Raw genomic sequence first — 24,007 nt, 5'->3', positions numbered from 1 at the left:
TTCCACCATTTCATTCAATTCTGATAATCACCGTCTCCCTTAACCTAGCTGGCATAAGCGTGGGATGTAAAACTTAAAGATTTCATTTCATTTTTGCGTTTCTTCTTCTTCTTCTTCTTCTTCTTCTTCTTATTATTATTATTATTATTATTATTATTATTATTATTATTATTATTATTATTATTATTATTATTATTATTATTATTGGTACAATATATTGTTTCTGAAAAAAAAAATCAGGAGAACGAAATGCAAGACAGTGCATCTTCCATTTCAGCAATAATTCACCTGAATTCGTGGCATCCTTCGCACTTCGATTTTCGGTGAAATTTTCATTGGAAATTGTGTATAACACAGTATATGAAAGTATTTTTTTATATTCAGTTGAAAGGAATGCTGATGATGTACTGCTTTACTTGTATTGTATCTGTACAACAATTTTAAGGTGTTGCATCATCTCTAGTGTATTAATACTTTATTAAAATATAAGATGATCTTATTATACTTTGTTCAGAAATGTGCTGTAAGTTCAGTATTTTGTAAAGTTTTTATAGTTTTTCAATGCCATTTTTTTTTTTTTTTTTTTAAATGGGGATATTGTTGAGCGCCAGCAAATGATCAATTACATCATTGTATAAAGTGTAGTTAATGCATATTTGAAGGACTACTAACATTGCAAAGTAACGTTGGAGCTACTGATAAAACAAAGAATGAAATTGAGTATGGACGCTGTCACTCTTGATAATAGGTGGTTACGTCACGTTAGTTATTTTCAGTAATTGGTCAGGTTCAATAATAACTATCTTAAAAGTAAGCTTGTAGAGTTTTGTATCCATTACTATTTGCCCATACTTCTTAATGGTCTTTTATTTTTGCCTTAATATCCGACATTCGTTTTTGAGATTTATTATTTTTGTTCATAAACGTCACAGGTAGTATAATTCTTTTTCGTTTTTTTTTTTTTTTCTTTTAATAAATAGATTCCTTCATTCATTTTTAATCTCCATTAGGTATGATATATTAGCGATAGCTAAGCTCTCCGCTTGTAATTGAAAATCATCTTTACAAACCAAGTTTGAAAGTTTGTGTGTTATGCAGTTTTCATGATTCAAAGGCACTTTTAAGAATGATAACATTGAAAACTGGTCTACGTAATTTTTCAAGTTGTTATAAATTATTTTAGCATCAAAATAGTTGGTAATGAACTAGCTTATTGCCGATCAGTATATGAAGGAAGTGCCAGTCTTTTAGATGGTAAAAGTGATTTCATTAAAATAAACTTTTGTTTTATCTGATGCTAGCATATTTATATAAAATGCATCATTATTTAAAAATGTATTGATTATATAAGCAAGCCACTTTCCTTAAATACCTTACTTTGCAAATAATTTTGTGTGAAACAAAATTACTTAAATGTAATAACAACATTTCCGCTAAGCTACCAGCATATTAGTGTTATAGTGTGTACGTGTAGTTCGTTTTCTTGCAGTCGAGAAACGTTACAAGTATGTTTTTGAATTTCATTAACAGCTGAGCATTCGAGGATCAACTTTGAAAGACCTGCATATTGTGGTAAGACTAGTTCGTACGTGTGTTAAATTTGTGTAAGTAACCACGTACATTGCCGTGTTACTTTTTGCATGCTTTGTTTTACATATTTCTGAGTATAGCGTATTTTTCGATTCCCTTCCTTTTGTTAGAGAACAATGAACAGATGTTATCATTTGGTTGTCAAAATTCATTATATAAAGCAATTATTATAATTAATTAGACATTACTGTTTATTGTCTTTGAAAGCTTTCATTATCCTCTCTAGTTATTCTACAAAAAGTGAAGTTAGATACATATGGAAATAAATATCGTTGATATGTAGTGAATTGAAATCTCAAAATAAAAGGAATAATATAATAAAAATCATGTGTGGATCATTCATTTCAGGAACCACGTAATAGGTTCGTGTGGAAATTTTTCCAGTAAACCTCAAGAGTTGAGTAATTTAAAAGATATTAGAGTATCCGATTGTACAATTCTAGTTTTAATGTAAGAAGCTATCCTGACTTTGGTGTTAAAAAAGGAAAACCTTATCGGAGAAAAATCACGATTGTTATATGTTTTTGGCAACTTTGTAAAAGTTTGGGAAAATTTGTTTGGAACTTTTCGGTATTTATTCCATTGCAAGTCAACCAAAAGGTTCTGACACCCGTTGTTTTATCGGGTTTTGTTTGAGCTTGTACAGGTAATCATTCGCAGAGGTAGCTACTATTTTTTATAACTTGTCCCAGTTTTAGAAATCTTCACCTAAGCTTATTTCACTTGAATAAAATTCTCACTGAGTGCATGATTGTATGAGAATGTAAACAAAAGTAGATATGTGAAATCCATCAATGTATCTTAGCCCGAAAATCTTAGCTTAAAGAGAGAGAGAGACAAAACCATAATATAGTAAATGTACAAGTTTTCAAAATGGAATTGAGGAGGAGGACTCGATGTACTAGCGGTAGAGCGATTGTGGTGTGAAGAATCACTAATTCGATCTCAGGTTATGAGCGTTTGTGGTCGACATCTTGTTCGTAAATATTTTCGGGTGTCCTGTTTCCAACATTTATCTTCATTCTATGAACTCTTTCCCCAATCATTATTGACAGTCATCTGTCTTCTTTAGGCTATCATGCACGAAAGCGAGAAAATATTCTTGCCATTTTTATTTTTTTTGTAAATCAGATATGAATGTAGGATCAAACAACGGTCACTACTAGATTAGGTCTCTGTTGACCAATTTTAGAAGTCAATAAAAGTGAGTCTGAGATATATGAAATTTCCGGAATACCAAAAACTTCTTGGGCGGAGCTCTGAAGTTACCTTCAAATCATCGGTATTGATGTTTATCATTATTAAGGAATCAAGTAACCTATAGCTTATAACGTTTGCTTTAGTCTTACTTCGTATATTCATTATTTTAAAATTACGAAATGAAAACACGGAAATATTGCCTCTTTAAAATCTTTTAGGGACGCCTATCAGTTTTTCTTCAGAGATGAAGAACAATAAATACCCTAAAAGTTGTTCTAGCCTATGATTGGGTATTGAGTGATTTATTTGCAGAATAAACGGAAGTGAAGCTTGTAAACCACACCCATCATCTCCGTCTAGATGTTGTGATTATATATGCCACACTGTTTATCAACAGAACGATCAACTGTGTTTATATGCCACACCTATCTCTAGGATAAACTATTAAATAAACAAAAGATGGAAGAAGAGAAAACTATGCCCAATATTGGCTTAGAAAGGAAATGTGTAAGAATGACAGGGATTATTGAAAAAAAAATCGCTGTGAATGAAATGGAACAAGAAGGATTAATAACATCAATACAAGGAAGAAGAGACACGAATTTTTACGAAGCATGGAGAGGAGTTCAACTTAAAAGATTTAAAACTGATTATGAATTACGATGATTTCAAAATGAACATGAATCATTCAATTATGAGTTAGTATCATTAATGTGGTGGAATATGCAAATACAAAACCAGAATACAAAAATTGGGGCAGACTACAAAATCAGATTGCGTCTTTTATTGCGAACACAGAGAATCTACTGGAACTTGAAATACCGAAAATTTGTATCGATACTAGTAGAAATACTAAAAATGTACTGGAAATTGTTGCATAATACTGGAAAAATGTAAAAATTCCCTTTAAGACCCTTCAAAATGGTAACTACATCATCTGGGTGTAAGTGATGATAGGACTAACTAGCCAACCATTGAAAAACTACCTAGTTCAAGAAAGAAAATGGATAATATTTGTAGTAAAAATGTTCGTAAAATTTAATCTTTTAACTTATTTTATATCCAGTTTGTATCCATTTAATATTAGTGAAGTGTGAAGACAGTAGCACATCTAAATGTGTGTTACGCTTTGATATTTGTAATTAATTGAATCGTTGAGTTCGAAAACCGATCATCTCCATCGAAGCTAATTTGAGAGGAGTGACAAACAAAACTAAATTAATCAATATGTATCTGACATATAGGGTTATTTCCATTTTTGGAAAATAGACAAATGTCAGTTCTACAGTCCGAAAATGAAAACAACCCTTTCTGTCAGATGCATGTTGAGTAATTTAGTTTTGTTGGTCACTCTTCTCAAATTAGCTTCTATGGAGACGACCGGTTTTCGAACTCAACGATTCAGTTGGTCTCATACTTAACTGTGCTTCCGTACCAAATGTAATACGGTTTTTTTTTTTTTTTAAGCAAGGAAAAGGAAAGAAGTAGATATATGTAATATGGTGAACCAAATGAGGAAAGAATTGGTTCTGAGGTATAAGTAGGCCGGTAGCCAGCCCAAAAATGTAGGGGGGGGGGGGAGATCCAACCATATTATAGTTCATTTACAAGCCTACCGGGAAAATTTTAGGGGCGGGTCTGCAAAAATTTAGGGGGTGCCCAGTCCCCCAAGACCCCACTGGATACGGGCCTGGTTATAAATGGAGACAAATAATAATTTTAAAAAATGTGTGCGCAAATTACTACGCATTCTGAGAGAAATAACACCCAGAAAACACTTATTATACTGTTTTCTTCTTTCTTCGATTTTACGCCAATAGTGTATGTGCATTCTTTTTTCATTCTTCTTCTTCTTCTTCTTATTATTATTATTATTATTATTATTATTATTATTATTATTATTATTATTATTATTATTAGAATATCGAAGAAGAGTTAGGTTTTTCAACATATTTTACAGGCTGAATCCTGTATTTTACAGGCTGAAATATTTCTTTCATTTGCTTTAGCCACACATTTTATGGCATGAGTCTCAAAATATACCAAATAACCATCTGCGTATTACTAGAATATCATGTCTTAAGTCTTAAAAATATCAGAGATATGGCAACAGGAAACTTAAAAAATTTATATAGAATGATTCTTTAAGAATTTTGCGTCGTAAGAACATAGCGAGTTATGCTTCGTTGTCTTTACTTGTGTAAGGTTTCTTTACCGATTGACTGACGGAACATTCCTTTCTTCATATCTTTTCAATAAAATCGTCCTATAATTAACGTCATGTTATACTTTGGAACGAAAATAATTCCAATTCTTTGTAAAAGCAATCCTTAATGTAATCTTAGGTTTCGTAGGTGCGTTCATGTTTATGACAGATATTAAACTATTACTCGTTCGATAGTTAAATAGAGGAAATAATCGGTTTTATGTATCATACCAGTTTCTCTATAGCTGCGAATTCAGTGATATACAAAGAGGGGAAAAATGCCCGACTGGACCGAGAATTGCATCCGTGTTCCTGACTTACTGTGCCTATGGGTTCGCTGCTACTCCATTCAGTCCTTCAGTTTGATGTGTTATATGCTATTTATACATTCGACGTTACGAAGCGTCAGTAAAATGTTGTTTTTGACGAAAAACCCTGTTTCTGAGCTAAGATCTTTGGTTTGAAAAAAGTTCTTAATTGTTCTGTCACGAGGCTATAATTTCCGGTCCACCTAATCTCTCGTATCACTGGTACTTTACTTCTTTTTTTAACTCTGCGTGTAAAACTCTCTACTTTTACTTTTTTTCTTTTTTAAATTTCATGTACCTAATTGTTTTGTTAATTTTGTTCTTGAGATCTCATGTAGTTTTTGTGCAAAATGTACCATTATGGACTATTTTAGCTCCAGAATATTAAAAACATAAGGATCTATTTTTAAGAAAATTTTCTTTCTCTTTTTTTCTTTACAATTTTATGAAATAGGGTTGTCAATCATATGCCTAACTCAGTAAGAGAGAAAAGAATTAAAAGTATTTAGCAAAAATATCATCGTTCTTCCCACACATGTTGGTAATTATTCCTTCGTATTAGCTGTCCTATCATTAGAGAAACGTAATGTTTTACAGTAGAGAGATGGTTTCCAGTCTGCTTACTGACAAGTAAACCTTACGTTTGGGTGAATCGAGTTGCTGACTGAGACACATATGAGAAAGTAGTACTAAATGTGGTCAGTATTTCAGTGAAGTTGTAGGTGCGAAGCTCCAGGGGTTTAGGAGATACAACTACCAGATCATCACATGGAAGTATATAATAGTCTTTATATAGTTGGAGGTAAAAGCCCTGTAAGAGCTCTTGTAACGACAAAAGGTGAATAACAAATATATGGGTACACATTAGGACTAGAGGGAAGTCATATAGTAAGGGTATACCTGACGGCGGCCGTCTTGAAATCCGCCATTTTGAATTAAGGTTAAGTTTGTAAAATAGGAATAGGGTCATGTGATACATGATTTAAGGCGCAAATTTAATCAGAAGAACAATGGTGACGTTAATTTTGATTTAAACGCAATTGGTAAAAAAGTTACAGGGAAATTAAATATTGTTGTAGCATATGTATTAGTCCTTTACCCCACCTTGTAAATTTTGTGTTAATGATAATAATTAAATAAAAAGCAGGTGGATAAATATTAGGTCTATGGTAAGAGTTGCCTTGATGGCGGCCATGTTCAAATCCGACATTTTGAATCAGACAAAAGTTTTAAACAAAACACATAAAAGTGATACCTTGTTAATAGCAAATTTTACCATAAATCCAACGGTATAACCATTTTTGCTTTATCATTAACCAACATTTCTTATCGCATAAACAAGTTGCTAATTTAAGGAAAAATGACCAAAGTGGAATTGAGTCATAATTGAACTTTGGTCTTTCTTCCAGAAAAGTCCTCAATTAGTACAATCAATATGTAGTTCAGAAAAGAGTGCATGACTTGCACAAATGCTCTGCTCACAGTGAGCACACCTGACAAAGGCAATCGATTTGAACATGGTCGCCATCAAGGCAACTCTTACCATAGACCTAATACTTACCCACCTGCTTTTTATTTAATTATTATCATAAACACAAAATTTACAAGGTGGGGTAAAGGACTGATACATATGCTGCTACAATATTAAATTTCCCTGTAACTTTTTACCAATTGCGCGTAAATCAAAATTAACGTCACCATTGTTCTTCTGATTAAATTTGCGCCTTAAATCATGTATCACATGACCCTATTCCTATTTTACAAACTTAATCTTAATTCAAAATGGCGGATTTCAAGATGGCCGCCGTCAGGTATACCCTTACTATATGACTTCCCCCTAGTCCTAATATGTACCCATATATTTGTTATTCACCTTTTGTCGTTACAAGAGGTCTTACAGAGCTTTTACCTCCAACTGTATGAAGACTATTCTGTACTTCCATGTGATGTTCTGGTAGCTGTATCTCCTAAACCCCTGGAGCTTCGCACCTACAACTTCACTGAAATACCGACCACATTTAGTACTACTTTCTCATATGTGTCTCAGTCAGCAACTCGATTCACCCAAACGTAAGGTTTACTTGTGAGAAGTGCAGGTGTTCTCAGATGGTTCACTGATCGATTTCTTATGTTTTTACTGACAATGTTGGAGTCATGTCATATATCAGATGCTATTTGGAACAGAGTTTTCAGACGAGGGAAGAATTTTTTGTTTGTAAATGCAGTTTTTAAGTTTCGGAAGTGGTTAAAATTTGGCAGGCAACTGAGATAAGGAGGACTTATAAAGACATTCATAACCCTGTGACCCCTATAATTATTAATAGCATGTTGTAGTTAATTTGACGTGAAATGATTCGGTAGTTGAACTTTTGAATAGCTTAGGAAATTTGTTACCAACTGAATAAAAGACTTCATGTAGTGATGCTCAAGTTGACGTTTGTTATTTTGTGGTTATTATGATGAGAATAGACAGTTTTCGTTATAAAAGTGCTTCATAAATTAGCATCATTTCTTTTCGTATTTATGAGGAATGTTAACTACATTAAAGAACAAATGCTTGTTTTCAATAAACGAAAATTGTTTATTACTTGCTGTCATTATAGTAAATAATTCCGTGTTACACCAAGTTATCTGCACGCTATATCTGTGCTTGCGTCCGTGCATGTTTTTATTTTACTTATTATTAGTATCGTTATTATTATGTATCTTTCCATTGTCTTGAATCAATTGTTTGGATTATCAGACACATTTCTGTTATCATTTTCTTAATTTAGATATTGTTTGCTTTTTTAAGATAAGCATATCCATTTTATATATTGAAATGAATGAATTTTTGATGTGTGAATTTTTGTGTTTTCAGGTGCCCCTGGTATTCCATTCCAAACCATTCACAAAGCCCCTTTGAAATTTAAGTCTCCACACCGTAAAGTTTTTATTCCTGGTGAAGAAATAAAAGTGAAGATAACTGCTTATGAACGGAATGTGACCACTCACCTTCTTAATCCTAATTTGTAAGTTAATCATTTAAAACTACACATACAATAAATTAAACTTCATGGCTTTACAGCCCAATATGGTCTGTGGTCGAGCAGACAGCTTATGTGTAGCCAACATATCGGCTCCTCCCATCGGTGTTATTTTGACTTTGTAAACCAGAATTTGCTACTCGAGATTTCAATCGATGAGTCTTGTTTAGGACTTTCATTCCAATACTAGAAAGTTGGTACGCTGACTCATACTTTTTTTTTTCGCAGTTTAATGATATACTCGGTTACAATTCGACGTATCCTAAAATTGAGAGAGAGAGAGAGAGTGGCCCCGCGTGGCATAGTCGCTAACACTCTTGCCTTCCGGTGCGAGCGGTCCCGGGTTCGGTTCCCGGTGGGGGCACTCGGTCGAAAAACTGTAGCAACGCTTTTTCAGGCCAGCCACCCTGGATGAGGTTTTCCTGGGTTTTCCTTATTCACACCAGGCAAATGCCGTGGTGCTACTTAACTTATAGATCCCAGGCCGCTTTCTTCCTTCACCAGTCCTTTCTTCCTTCCCTTTCCTCGGATAGTGTGATCGCCGAGGAACGTCATCCCTCAAACGTGACGGGCTAAATGGCCACAGATGCCGAAAGCCCAGAAATCTAAATCCTAAAATGAGAGGAGCGATATTCATTACAAGGCTAATTTTGATAGCTATTACTAAATCAAATCCTGCAATAGATTTACTTTATTTTATTTATTTATATAGTACTTGGTATAGGTATTCTTTTAAGTTTATTGTTACCCTTTGAAAATAGTGCAAGTCGATGTTAAAATATCAGGTTGAATGCTATCGTCGACATACATTCTCAAAGTATCTATTATTGGAGTTCCTTTAGTGAATTGTAAAGACATTTTTTTTAAATAACAAAAGTTGAAAATGAATTTTAACTGGGATCGTCCATACATTAAACCATTAGCACAGGTAAATATAAATGGTCCTGATAACATCTGTAATATATATATAATGATGCATTTACCTTTAAAAAAATATTCATATTATTAACGTAAAATAAACTAAAATTCTATGATCTTTAGTTTTTTAATATTCAGTTTATATATATATATATATATATATATATATATATATATATATATATAGTGTATATGTTTCATGCGTTTTAATATCATATTTAATTGAATTTTCAATACAATATCTCAGTGACTTTTTCGCAAGCTTTACCACGGGTATCTTCATGGTAACTATTAGATACCCTGCTTATTCGATATAAAGTGTTTAATTTCTCAAAAGCTAGAACAAAATTGATAAAGGAACTTTGAAATTTAGAAAAATGGGTAATTTCATTCTATATCATCAGAATTTTCATTGTTTTCTGTTAAATAAATAAAGCTAATGGAGGTCGTTCCCTTCAAAACAAGTTGAGTTACTTTCTTATTTTAGTTTTGATGCATATTTTTGCCAGTCTTTAACGTGAATTTATGTATAGAGAAAGAAAATGATAAAATATAGAAATTGCGAAAAATAAAGGAATAACTACATGTAATAAAAGCAAATAAAGTTATTAATTTTGATTGACGATTAATTTTGTTTGACGTAAACTAATAGTACATAAAATATGAATAAAGAAATCAATCGTTACGTATAATTTTAGTGAAACCAGCAAATATTGAATAATCATAAGCCCAGCTATAGTCATCCCTCAGATTAATGAGAAACTTTTTTCAAGCTTTTGATATTGTTGCAACACTATAAGCATGTACGCGCAATATAGGTGTAAGCAAACTGTTACCTAACGCCCTTCATTTCAGTTTATGTTCGAATGTTCTTTTGTAAATTTTGCCAATTTGTTCCAGGTACACTATTCAATTCCAACATGGAGATTTTACATGGTGCGTCAAAAGAAGATACAAGCATTTTCAGAATCTCCATCAGCAGCTCAAATTATATAGGTTGGTACTTTCTTGTCATTAACGCATATTGATATGATTATGTGTGTTTCTTTCAAAATACTTTGTGATACTCATATGAAATTGCTTGTTTCAAGTTAAGCTGCATCTGTCACACACACATAAGTTTATACAAGAAGTTACCTTGCCAACAGAAAGTTTTGTTAGTTTTTAAATTTAATTAATTTTCTGAGTTGAGAATATCAACCTTGTATCACCCATCTCAGCTTTCCAACTTTGATTTCTGCTTTTAAATTTTTGTCTCGATTTCGATCAGTGTACTTACATTTAAAACTAAAATGTGTAAACAGATAAAGGTTTACAAGGAATTCGAAATAGAAACAAGCCTACTACCTGCATTTGAAATTGTTGAAAAGCAGGAGCTTCTTGAACAATGAAATTAAGCCATGTGTCTGTTTATTTTATATTTATTTTTTATTTATTTATTTAACACAGCTTGGAAGAGGATTAATTTGAAATGATTGATTATTTGGAGTTTAATATCCATATGAGAGGAGACTTAAAGTGAAATCCAAACCATCACCTGATTTGTATCCGAAACAAGTACCCCACCAGAGATCGAAACCAAGACAACATGCGTTATAATTTGAAGCATAAGTAGCTTTAAATCAATTCTCCCAAATGCAGATCGTATTGTTTCTATTTCGTATTCTTTGTTCGTCTTACTCTAAATTTTTCCTTTCGATATTTATTGGTGTATGATCAAAATTGATCAAAAATTTGTGAGCTGAAATGAAATCCGGAAAATTAATGAGGTAAGTTTTTATGCAATTTGATTGCATAATGACTGTAGTTAGGTAGATTATTTGAATTCACCGTTAAAGTTAGGAATCTTCCTTAACAACAGCAGATTATTTGACATTATTAATTTAAAATGTTGATGTAGGTCTATGGTTTGTTATGGGAAATACTCACTTATTTTACACAAAAATCAAGATTTATGTACATTTTATTTATAATGTCCAAAGGATGTCTCTTAGTATCTGAAATACGGAAATGTTGTAGATTGAGAAGAAAGATGGACATTTTATTAGAAAAAACTCGAAATGCAGATCATATTTCTAAACTGTTGCTTAATATTACTTTTGTCAATAAACAGAATTCTTTTAATACAGAAGATGGAAAATGATATGTGTAAGCTATGGGCGCACTTATATTACTTGGTACCTATATAAATTGTGCGGATACATTAGCTGTAGGATTCGTTTATCTTATGTGAAAAAATCCATGAAGATGTTAATGAACTTCCGGAAATGTTCTTGAAATTTCATCATTATGGCCGTTTAACATCGTAGTAGAATCAGTTATGATCAAGGAAAATAAAACATTTTACTTCAAACCTTATTTCAGAACCGGCCTGAATATTCCTTTTCCGACCAAGGAGCACAGAGAACGTCGAACGAGCTTCAAACATGAGATGGCACGAACTGAGGAGGGAAAGTCAGGCGGTGCTTTACCCAGGTAAGATAAACTTCAGTTGATACACTTGTATGATTAAATTTATATTCAATGCATGTAGTGATAGAAATCAAAATTCATATCGCGATTGATGTGATAATATACTACATGTAATATAAAAACTAGTAAGCTAATAATAACTATTTATTTATTAATAGAAGTTTTAGATGAGAACTGTCACGTCATTTTACATTAGAGACGATTAACAATGAAACGAATGAAAAAATTTCGCAACGAAATCGGAAAGAGCGTATATTTAAAGAACCATAAAAGCATTCGCTTGATGGAACCAAGAAGAATATCGTGGAAAAATGTTCTAAGATGAATGGCTGCGGAATTGGAATTCGAGATCTTCTGACTGTGAAGCAGAAGCATTTGCCGTTCACCTGTACGTTTTGTTATATAATACAACATGTTTTAAATTCATTATCTACTAAGTATATAAATTACCATTGAATATCATATTATTCAGTACCATTGATTATATTTACGTGATGTAGATAGTGAGAAATAAACGACGACACTTAGAAAATGGTATACACTCGATGTTCAAAGGCTGTGTACGTTGAAATCTATGTATGTTAGTTGCTAAATTCTCAGTTCACGGTTACAGTTATAACTAAATCTTATTTCTTTGTTGAATAGAATAAAACAATAGTAATTAAAATCCCCTCTCAAATTCATGTTAAATTTTCTCACTTGCTAGAAATTTTGTTTTATGTGTCGCTAAAAATGTATATAATTTCAGGTTTCCAAGGAAACCGGATGCGCTTGTTCCGGTCGAGCAGATTGACCATCGAATACATCAACTTGAAGAATACTTGCAAAATTTGTTGAAGATACGATTATATAGAGATCACTATGAAACTGTAAGTTAATATTTCAATATTAAAGATTAATTATAAGGGGATTTGATACATTTGTGTGGTGTGTGTGTATATAGCATAGTAAAGTGTATGCCCTTGCTTCTGCTATTATTATTATTATTATTATTATTATTATTATTATTATTATTATTATTATTATTATGATAATGAAGGAGGCAAAGGAGAAGAGGATTAAAAGGAGCAGCTGCAATTTCAAATATTGATAACTGTACTATAACGTACCCAGCGTAGTCCGTGTACTGTTTCACATGAAGGCATAATCTAGAAGGCTGAATCATTACACTAATGAATCGTTCGTACTTTCGTAGTGGCAGTAAAACTGAAGCGTCATGTAATTTTCGTTTTAGGTCAACTATTGATTTAATACCTAAATGAAGATTTAATATGACATATTCAAAATGATATTAATTATGCATTCATATTTAGAGAAAGAAGATTTTTTTTTAAAAAATAATAAACAATTGATGTAGTATTAAAGATAGAACTACCTCTAACTCATGGATAATTGAAAATTGTTTCAGTATTTTAATATTTTCCTTGTTTATTGTGTATCCATGTATTTCTTTTATATTACCTTACGTAATCATTCCATTCCCATTGATACTAACAGTGCAACTAACGTAAAATTTAGTTACAAAAAATAAATAAACAATAATAAAAATTTAAAAAACTGAAACTCCCCATCCACTTTGAGAACTGTTGTAAATATTCATTATTATTATTATTATTATTATTATTATTATTATTATTATTATTATTATTGTACTTAATACAATGGATATTCAGAGCATTCTTTCTACTTGCAAAAATCTTGACGAAAGAGTATACACCAGATGGTATAAATCAGTAAAAGCTTTTCTCGTAATGAAAATTTTACATCAGTAAAGTATAAGCTCTCCGTTTATTCATTTAAAAAATATTCCTCTAAAAATATACGCATAAAAGAACATTGCATTCTGTCAAACCTTCAGGAATATAGAATAGATGTGTCAATTGAGGGTTTTTTTTTAAATTGTGAACTCTTATCCAAAAGTAGATTTATATCTGAAGTATTTTTTGGAAACGTGTGTATTCTGTATTTGGAAGCGAAATGAATACTTATAAAAGACGTATTTCCAGTTTTTGTAATAGAACAGTATTTGTTGTCTAATAAAATTGACTCATCACAAAAATATTTGAGTATCATCATCTCCACCTGATTTTGACCTCCTTTGTATTAGATATTTTCGTATTACATCATAGTTAGTACTTAGGCATTTGCTTTGCCCTTCCATTCCATATGGGCAGCAGAGGGAAGTTCTGAAGTATAAGCAAAAATGCGAGATGTTTAAAATAGGATATTTTACACTAATTCCGTTACTAGTTCAAAACGGCTCAAATAACAATGTTATGTGTATGTCTTGTAAATTTCTCTCATCACTTCGCAGTAACTGTCACAGATATTGTCTAACATCTTAAACTCCAAGGTTTCGTAACATATTTCAAACTACATAAAATGTCACTGAACATATTCTGAATTTCGTATTGTAAGAAAAAAATGTAACACGGTTTTGTAGAATAAAGAAGAGATTTTCTCAGTAGTTTGAACACATAAAGGCAGCGTCTGTCTTCAGTGATTGAAAGACAAGGGAAGTATATTCAGCGAGATAAGTTTTGAATGGAATATAAAGATAATAATGCAATGGAAATATAAATACCTAATCATAGAAGGCCAATACAAAATAAAGAGGATACTGAAGATAGCAGCTGCTTTTAGGGACTGAAATTATTGGTAAGTTTCTTCTGAATGCTATAGAACTAGAAGTATTATGTTGCTTTTTTTGCGTATATATGGTATTTTTTACTTTCCAGCTCGATTTTATGGAAGTGAGTCATCTCTCATTTGTCGTTGATCTGGGTGCAAAAGGAAAAGAGGGTCTCGTACAGAAGAGAACAGGAAGCATTCATCCTGGAAAAAGGGGCTGCAACTTTTTCGGCCTACTTGACACCGAATGCTGCATGAGGTTGGTATATCTTGACTTCATGATTTTTTTTTTAAATAAGAAGAGTAATATCAGACTCTAGTTTCATCAAAATAGAGTCAAAACAACATTATTTTATATATCGATATGTATGTATGAAAGTAAAATACCACTGATTAACTGATTAACCACTGTATCTTCCAAAATCTTTGACCAAAGAGATGAAATATGCAATGATAGATATTCTTAACTCCTAAATTCTCGCGAAGAAAAAAAATTTTTTTAAAAAGTTGCTTATTTTGATTCGCCGGGACATATCTTTTAAAATGAATGTGAAAGCAGGTAACTACAACCTTTATGCGGTCATTCAGGCTCCCAGTACTTATCTTTCTGACTCAGAGTACAACTCAATGAGTGTCTTTGATATTACTGATCTCTCAGATCCTCCTTTCCTGAGACATATTCCTCTTTATTTCTAAAATACTCTACTCAATTACGAGATGTACCAAAATTTAATATAATGTTCATACTATATCAGATGTCAAGTGTACAAGAGTGTGCGGGAAATCAAACAAGGCATTAGTTGCAACGGTAGGATTTGAGATTCATGATGTCCTAATAAAAAGCAAACTTAGGTGTAGAAAATGTATGCTATAAACTATGTCCGAAAAATATTACAAAACAAGGTGAAACAGCTAAAAATGCCCCTTACGACAACGGGCGGAACTGGATCCGCAGTCATTTCGTCATAGTACTGTGTAAATCCGGTGTGACTACACGGTACAAAATAGCGAGCTAAGAGATGTACAACAACGAAATCTGATAAAAATAATGAAATTTCCTACTTTGATTACTTTTTTTAAGTTCCATCGACAGAAATACGATACTCTGTTACAGTATTACCTTCAAGATCAAGTACATTATAATTTATGCCCAAATTTACTGTAACATGAATGTGTGAATTGTATACTCATAGCGTATCGAGGTCTTCGAAGCATAATCAGAGACCGAAGATGACATCCAATTTATAAAATTCAAATTGATCCTTTATGAGAAACATCATTATCTTTCCCGACATGTAAGTAAAAATAGTTTAAAGTTGAAATATCGACCGCATATACTCCCACCCTCATTAGAGGGGAACACGGTGGCTCAGTGGTAGAGCGCTTAGCTCTGGTGCGTGGGATCTCTGCTTCGATCCCCGGCCAAGTAAGTTTGTGGCCAACAACGCCGACAACATCGTGTCCGTAGGTTTTCAGGGAGTACTCGCGTTTCCTCCCACAATTTTCATTGCACCAATTCTTTCATCATTCACTTGCATTAATCATGCATCTTCCTTAGCCTAAATGGCATAATTATGGGACGTTAAACTGAAAAATTTGATTTCCATTTTCCCCCCTCATTAGATCAAACGTTCCGTACACAACACCCTGGTCATCCGAGAAATTCGTCTCTACTCAACATTATAAGGATCGCACAAGTGAGACTTACAATATTGTAATGTTAGTATGCCTTTGTTTCACACAATGGCTCTTGAACGAAGCGTTGGAGTGGAGAATGAAGTCCATTTCAGTTTCAGATGAGGCGGTATGAAGTGAACAAGATTCACGAATTTCTTTAGAGAATGGTATTCGATGAAGAATTTAGGAATAAATGATTTTACGGGGATTTCTGTGTTTGTTTTTTCTGGGGCTTTTTGTATAATTGAATTATTTGTAAATAAGCTTGGAGAGGGGACGAGAACTTAGGTTAGAAGGCACTGACAAAACCTTAAATGGAATGCAGTAGAAAAGGCTCACGCAGTATAAGTTTCAATTTCGTCCGGTAAATGTCATCCGCTGAAGAATGCTGCCATCTAAAGATACGATGAGTAACTTCAATTACCTGTTTTTTTTTTTTTTTTTTTTTTTTTTCAATAGCAAAAAATGTATGGATAACTAACGTTACCCGTGAAGATATTAACAGATTGACTCCATTAGTGAATTTGATGGAGATAATAGCTATATATATATATATATATATATATATATATATACATTATACGTAGAACGATTACAATTTCAGTAAGATGCCGTATGCACGGCCTCGGCCCCACTTTCGGTTCGGTCTCAACAGTAGTACAGAGAGAGGGCAGTTCATGTCGTACTCAATTGGTGTAGCTACATAATCAAACAGAAAACAATCGTCGCTATGCCTCGTTGATATTAAAGGATGCAGTATGAATAAACGGGGACGCGGCAGAAGTCCTAAATGGCAGAAGTCCTAAAATGCAGAAGTCCTAAACGGCATTAGACATAAAATGCACAAGTCCTAAAAATTATTTCGCGGCACAAGTCCTAAATGGCAGAAGTCCTAAATGGCAGAAGTCCTAAAATGCAGAAGTCCTAAAATGCAGAAGTCCTAAAATGCAGAAGTCCTAAAAGGCAGAAGTCCTAAAAATCATACCGAGGCAGAAGTCCTAAAGTGCAGAAGTCCTAAAAATCTCTTGTGGCGCTACCATCGCGTCCGTAAGAAGAATACTGTCAATCTGTTAGTCAAGTTTTAGATATACTGTTTCATATTACAGAGCCTTAGTTCTTACAAGTTATTTGTATAAATACATATTCTATCGTTCTGAAATAATAAATAAATAAATAAATAAATAAATAAATAAATGAAGCCTATTGTCCTTTCTTACTCTTTCCATGATATATTTCTATGTTGACAAAATTTTAACTTTCTACCAAATGTGATTCCCAGATCTTTCATAATGTCTGTTTTTCTCTATTTCCACACCATTGACTTCATATTAGTAACATAATATTGTGTTTTAGTTATGTACGTCATAAATTTTGCTTTCCTTGTGTTGTTTTGAAGTAAATTATTTTTACACATATATTTCTTGTACAGAAGTCTTTCTGTAGCAAATAATTGTCATATTCGTAATTAACTACTCCTGGGATACGGCTGTTTCGGTGTAGGACGTTTTGGTGCAGGGCGTTTCGGTGTACGGATTGCTCGGTGTAAGGACGTTCGCCGGTTAAGGTCAGGCTGGTTCGGTGTAAAAGTTCTAATGTTTACACCGAAACGTCCACTCTTCAAAATGAAAATTATTCGTTAGGGAGAAATAAATTCACGAAGTAGAATATATAAATTAATAAATAAAATAAAAATTAAATGTTTCTGTAATTGGCAAGGGTTACTTATTTATAGTGAGTCCCCTCGCTTCACTCTATGTCAGAACTTCTTATATCCTCAAATGTTATAATTATTAATTGATTGGGAAAACGTTTTACGGTAATGATATATAGTAAAAAAGTGTGTGATGCATAAACATTGTGTACACCACACACACCTTATTACGGCAATAACTGTGCACAAATCGCAAAAGGCTGCACAATCTTTGAAAGAAAATTTTCAAACACAGATGGTTTTTCTTCCAATAACCGCTTTTATATCATGCATACCCAATAAGATTAGCAAATCTAGGAAAAGAAAACTGATTATGAATCAGTGATGAGATCTTAATTATATTATTACGGAGATGTAAATTCATGTTATAGTTGTAGAGAAGGACAGTGTCAGAAAAATGTCTCAAGAAAATTTTTAACGGCCTAAAGAACACAACAAGAGGCTGAATCCTACCAGTTGTTCCTGCAGAAATTGTTTCTATTATGAGTTACTCTTTTGTTCTTAAACATGTTTAATAATTACAGCAAATGAAGGATGTTTATAATAGAATGTGAAAGAATACAGTTTTAAAAGAATTAAACTACGTCAACATGTTAAAATAATTAAAAGAACCTAATTAATTAGCCACTTTGTACTCTCATTTGCTTAACTGGAATAACCGAGGCCTAAAGGAAAAGAGTTTTCTGCCCAAATCTTATAAGCAGTGGGATATTTTAATATTATAGAAATTGACCCTCCTTCCCCTTAGAAGTGTAATTTTCAAGATACTGAAACATATAGTATTTTATTACTTTTAGTTAAAAGTTCAAATACCGAGTTTCACGCATCTAGCTTAAACAAATCCTTCCTTAATTTATTTACATATTTTCTGAGTAAGTAATGGGGAATTCGAACATTAAAAAAGTGCTCCCTTTGCTCTTTCCTTTTTATGTGTTCAATTTTCAGTTTTTTTTAACAGGAAAGATTATATGCCAAGTTTCATTTTACTAGCTTCAGAAACTTGCGAGATACACTACCCTTTAAAAAAATCTTGCCCACCCGTTTTACGATACTTATTTCCAAAAATTCTTTCTTATGTCCTGCTTTCATAAGAAAATTATATTTTATAATTAAAATTTAACGACTCTACTTGTAGTAGTATGCCCAAAAAATCACTCATCTTTACTCTTTTGTATAAGAGTACAGAAGATAAATACAGTCAAACAAATGGATTTCCATGAACAGTTTCCGATTTCTTATAACTACCTGATTCGTACATTTCCCACAAGCTGTGATTTTAAATTTACGCTCTGTCAAGGTCCAGGTTTCAAAAAGGAACTAACTGGAAATATAATAATATTATGTATTTGTGTACATGTGTAATATGTATAAATTTATTGTCTTATTGAAGCTTTCGTAATCTGGAAATAAACTTTTGATTTGCTTTTAATATATAAAAATCATGCTCCCCTAGAAAAATTTGCAGGCTACACCCCTAAATGACTATGTAGTAATTTCTGCAAAAATGGCACAGGACCTAAAATTTAGGTCTAATGCCTATATTTTAGGACTTGTGCCATTTAAGACTTATTAATGTCACCCACTGTATTGCATAATAAATGTTCTTTGCTCAATTTTAAATTTACTGCGTTCTTTATGTATACAGTTGGTATTTAATGTTCAATCGTGAAATGTCTAGTGTGCTTTTGTCCTAATTAAGTAAACTTTGGTGGATTTTTGTCCTACTCTTAATAAAATACGCTCCGCACAGTATATATTGCAATTCTGAATGTTTGCTTGGTTTCAGAAGTCTGGTAAAATATTCTTTTTAAACATTTTTTTATTATTTATTTATTTATTTATTTATTCTTGTTTTAGTAATTTGTCTTGGGATTCTCGTATCTCCATTCGAAAGAAACGAATTTCTTAACAAATTATGTAATTAATTCTTAGAATGAAATAAGTTGTATTATGTAATTCGTGTATAAGTGCAGAACAGATAGTGATAATAACGATCTTAGTAGTACAAATATAGCTGTTACTGTTGGAATTAGATACGTTCGTAACATTATTGCCAACTAGTTGCTGCATAGTCCCAATTTCGTGTGGTGGTGGCGAATTTCAGAACTAAAGCAAGTGAATGATAAAGGCACAAGTCCTAAATGGCAGAAGTCCTAAACGGCAGAAGTACTAAAGTGCAGAAGTCCTAAAATGCAGAAGTCCTAAAGTGCAGAAGTCCTAAAGTGCAGAAGTCCTAAAGTGCAGAAGTCCTAAAGTGCAGAAGTCCTAAAATTTAGGTCTAGTGCCCATATTTTTAGGACTTCTGCATTTTAGGACTTCTGCACTTTAGGACTTCTGGATGTCACCCTGAATAAACAACTGCGTTCGAACGGGCACCCGCACGATCGACCTACGAGAACGCAGTTTCTCGTATCAAGAAATTGTTCTTGTACAATCAAGGCACCACGATACCTATTGTAGAAGCAGCGAGTAGAAGAAAACAATATGCAGCGACGATCGGACATTGGGCCGTGCTATGTATCTACATCATGAGGAGACATATATCTTGTTCGCAAGGCCATGACGAACCATACATCGTCAGCTACAGTGTTAGCTCGATGTTGGGTAATAGTATCTGTGTGGGATTGTCTGCATCGACGGTTCAACTCAGTCGGCTGCATGTTGAATTGGCGCCACGCATGCCTTTGCATTGACCGCCATTGATCCAGAGTTAATGCCCCAAGCCACAATGGGTGCGTGAACACAGTCACCGGTGTGCTGAATGGTAGAAACTTGTGGTTTCGATGAGTTCCGCTTCAAATTGTCATACAGGGCGAGCCGCATACCCGTTAGACACTATTGTAGTGAGCGTAATTTGCCAGCGTGCATTGTTCATCGTCATAGTGGCCGAACTATAGTTGTGATGATGTGAGGCACCGTTGGAGTACACAACACAATATGTGATTTCGGCTGCTTCCTATTTAGTGCAACCGTACAAGTGACCGCTGCATCAGAGTTCTAGATCGTGACAACCTGTCCTTAAGACAACCTTGAAGGTCATATTTCAGGAAGACAGCATGGTCATATGTCACCCGGAATGTGAAAGCCTTCATAGAAAGATGGCTACCACTCATTCTCTGGTCTTAACTGTCGCCCATCGAACATATGTGGAATATGGTTGATCGGCATTTTGTTCGTCGCGCCCCTCCAGTAGACGCTGTCAGTGTTTTGTGGAGTTACATACAAGCAACATGGGGCTTCCTCAGGAATACATTCAGCGCCTATTTGCTTAGTTAATATAGAGTTTCCTTTTATTTTAGCACCGAGGCTGTACGAGACGTGGACGTACACCTTAATGTGTCCAAACCACAAGATCTCCCTCCGGAAATGAGTCTCCCGCGCCAGCGCCTGTTTGATTTGATGCCACGATGTATATCTGATCTTAGCATGTGAAGGTTTCACGCCATACTGATCTACCGAAGTTAAAGGCATTGTGCAGGCCTGAAGTTGCAACCAGTGCTGTATAGTAATTTAAGGAATATTCAGTATACGTTTCTTTGGGCTTGCATGTATACATTTCTTTGTGGTACATTTTTACAAACAGCAGCAGTTTAATAATGGAATTCACAATTATCTCAATTGTTAAAATATGGTAAAATGCATTATGTGTATAGTCAGTTCCATAAATTTGTATGTCTTTTATGTAGATGCAATCGTCTCTGCACCGATATTTTTGGTACATGGCGCCAAAGATGGTTCTTCGTCAAGGACACGTTTGTTGGCTACGTGAGACCGAAAGACGGAAGAATTAAATGTGTCATGCTTATGGATTCTGGGTTTGAAGTATCATCAGGAGTGTATGCAGTAGGACTTCCTAATAGTGTACAAATCTCCAACTTATCCAGGTAATGTGAAACTTTGCATTATCTATTAACCTCAGTTTTACGGTAAAGCTTTCAGGGGAAAGACAATTGGCATACAGCAAATACGAAATCTTTATTTTATTTTTAACTTAGATTTATGACTAGATAAAAGCTTTGGTAACTAAAGATCGATTTGAATATGTATTTCCTTGGTTTACTTTTTGGTTGAATATTCAATTTAGGTGAGTGGTTTGTGATATTTTCCTTCAAATGCTAGTTTTAAAAAAGTAATAGTGATAGGGTTTTTATCGTTAAAATTAATGCTGAGTTATTGTATGCAATGCACTTAAGCTCGTTGTTAATTATTGAGCTTTTACCTACTCTATAATATTGGTTATAGCATTTATGTAATGTTGCTAGATTTATACTTTCAGTACATAAATACGTGCCTTTGTGGTAATGAATTTATATAAACGAGACCTAAGACCATTGAGACTTACCTAACCTAACAGTTTTGTATTAAGCCAACATTATTAATGCTTTCATTTAACCAAGTACAATCCCGACTAAATCGTAAGTTTTTGATCTTCTATTAAGCCATTAAATATTAAAATAGTTTTCCTATTCATATTCAAATTCACTACAAAGTTGCAGAATTATTCAAATACCAGTAAGGTGAACAACACATCGAAGGAATTGCGGTAGTAAACTAGGGAAAACAAGCTTGTATTTTAGTATCCAGTTGTTTTCTGCATTGCACTGTTTTAAGCGGTAAAGCCATTCTAACCACACAAGGAACTAACATATATTTCCATCGTAACCAGTCAATAATATTGCCACGAACTGGAAGAATTGTTACGTCTCTGAAAACAGTACTTGAAAATAAGTTGTTTATTTATTTATTTATTTAGTTGAAGTTTATCTTTCCTTTCCAACATCGAGGCTATATGATATGTGGATCTACAGTTTCAGGTGAAATTCAAAACACCGTAATACTTTCAGTGCTTTCTCACCGGGAATCGAACCTGAAACCCTATGCAGTAAAGATGCGCTAACCACTGGAACAGCAGGGAGGGCTTTGAAAAGAAATTGCTCTTATTTAAAATATGATAAAAGGTAATATAGGGTGGCTCAAAAGTAGGTATACAGTACCGTACTGATCAGCTCATTGCATTTTATATCATTTCTTATTGTTATCCTTTAAGTAGACTTTGTTTCTTTATTATTTGTTCTTAATGTGTTTTTACTTATATTTTAAGCTCGAAAGAGCCGAAGCAAATAAACCCAAAAACTAGAATGTCATTCTTGATCAATGCAGGGATGTATGCCTACTGTTGGGCCACCCTGGGGATGGAAAGAAGATTATTGTAATTAATATGTGGTATCAAATAACATTCCTTAAAACTTGGGGAGCATACCAAGTGAACGATAACTACGATAACAAAGAGAGTAGTTCTTACGAACAGAGTGGCTCAGCGGTAGAGCGCTTACTTCGTGGGGTCCCTAGTTCGATCCCCGGCCAAACAAGTTTGTGGTGGACAACATCATGTTCGAGGGTTTTCTCTTGGTATTCCCGTTTTCTCCTCATTCGTATTTCACCAGTTGCATCATCATTCATTTGCCTTAATCATCCGTCTTCCGTAGCCTAAAGGGCATAATTGTAGGATATTAATCTGAAAGATTTCATTTTTCTTACAAAGAGATTAACGGAGAACTGTAGAGAAATAGATCTTCCTAAATTAATGAATCAAAACTTGGACTTTCTGTAATAGACTGTAGAATTCATTTAGCTTAAATATTTCAGTTAATCACCCATACTTAGAGAAGTATTTATTGACGATAGCGCATAACGCAAATCTGGCAGTTGAAATTCGAGTGAGTTCAAATCTCATTTGGGTAAAGGTGTTTTTTTAGTATTTTACGTTAATCGCACTAAGCAAATGATCAGATGGTACCTTAACACCTTACACCTTTCCCTGTCGCTCTCCCAGAGGTTTGTTTTCCCTTTGGGTTTACATATATAAATGTAAGAGTTGTAAATCTTTTAAATTAAAAAAAAAAAGTGCAAGAATATGGAATGTTTTCTTTCCAGATAATCAAGTTTGTTTTCCTTATAGGCAAATCGTAATCAAGTGTTGGACGAAACGAAAAAGCAAAGAATGGATAGCTTGTCTGAAAGAAGTTGCGGCGAATCAAGGTAAATGTGTTTCTAAATATAATCTTCGCTTTAATATTAGACTTAAAAAGAAAAAGTTCAACAAGTAGTAATTGTATTTATGTATAATGTTTATGATATTGAAATCCAAATAGCGTGACAAAAAGTTGAGTAGAAAAAAATATAACTAATATCTATTTTTGTTTCTGATAGTCACTGAAATAAATGTTACACAATATTTACGCTAGTTGTTTCACCGTTGCCAGATTGG

General features: G+C 33.3%; 1 protein-coding gene across 2 annotated transcripts in view; it reads left to right on the top strand.

Annotated features, from left to right (window-relative positions):
* Pld (Phospholipase D) overlaps positions 1 to 24,007 on the top strand; it is a 96,167-nt gene that overhangs the window by 7,279 nt on the left and 64,881 nt on the right. The window contains exons 3-10 of one of the 2 annotated variants that reach the window (XM_081751687.1): positions 1,531 to 1,572; positions 8,165 to 8,315; positions 10,149 to 10,244; positions 11,613 to 11,723; positions 12,469 to 12,589; positions 14,459 to 14,610; positions 21,426 to 21,623; positions 23,699 to 23,778. In XM_081751687.1, coding sequence (XP_081607813.1) covers positions 1,531 to 1,572; positions 8,165 to 8,315; positions 10,149 to 10,244; positions 11,613 to 11,723; positions 12,469 to 12,589; positions 14,459 to 14,610; positions 21,426 to 21,623; positions 23,699 to 23,778 — 951 coding nt within the window. The remainder of the gene's footprint in view (positions 1 to 1,530; positions 1,573 to 8,164; positions 8,316 to 10,148; positions 10,245 to 11,612; positions 11,724 to 12,468; positions 12,590 to 14,458; positions 14,611 to 21,425; positions 21,624 to 23,698; positions 23,779 to 24,007) is intronic. The other variant, XM_081751688.1, reaches the window with a different exon arrangement.

This window comes from Thermobia domestica, chromosome 3 (genome assembly GCF_964235325.1).
Source record: "Thermobia domestica chromosome 3, izTheDome1.hap1.1, whole genome shotgun sequence".
In the NCBI taxonomy this organism is placed as follows: Eukaryota; Metazoa; Arthropoda; class Insecta; order Zygentoma; family Lepismatidae; genus Thermobia; species Thermobia domestica.
Note: the sequence above shows the minus strand (reverse complement) of the source record. Positions and strands in the feature narration are given on the sequence as shown.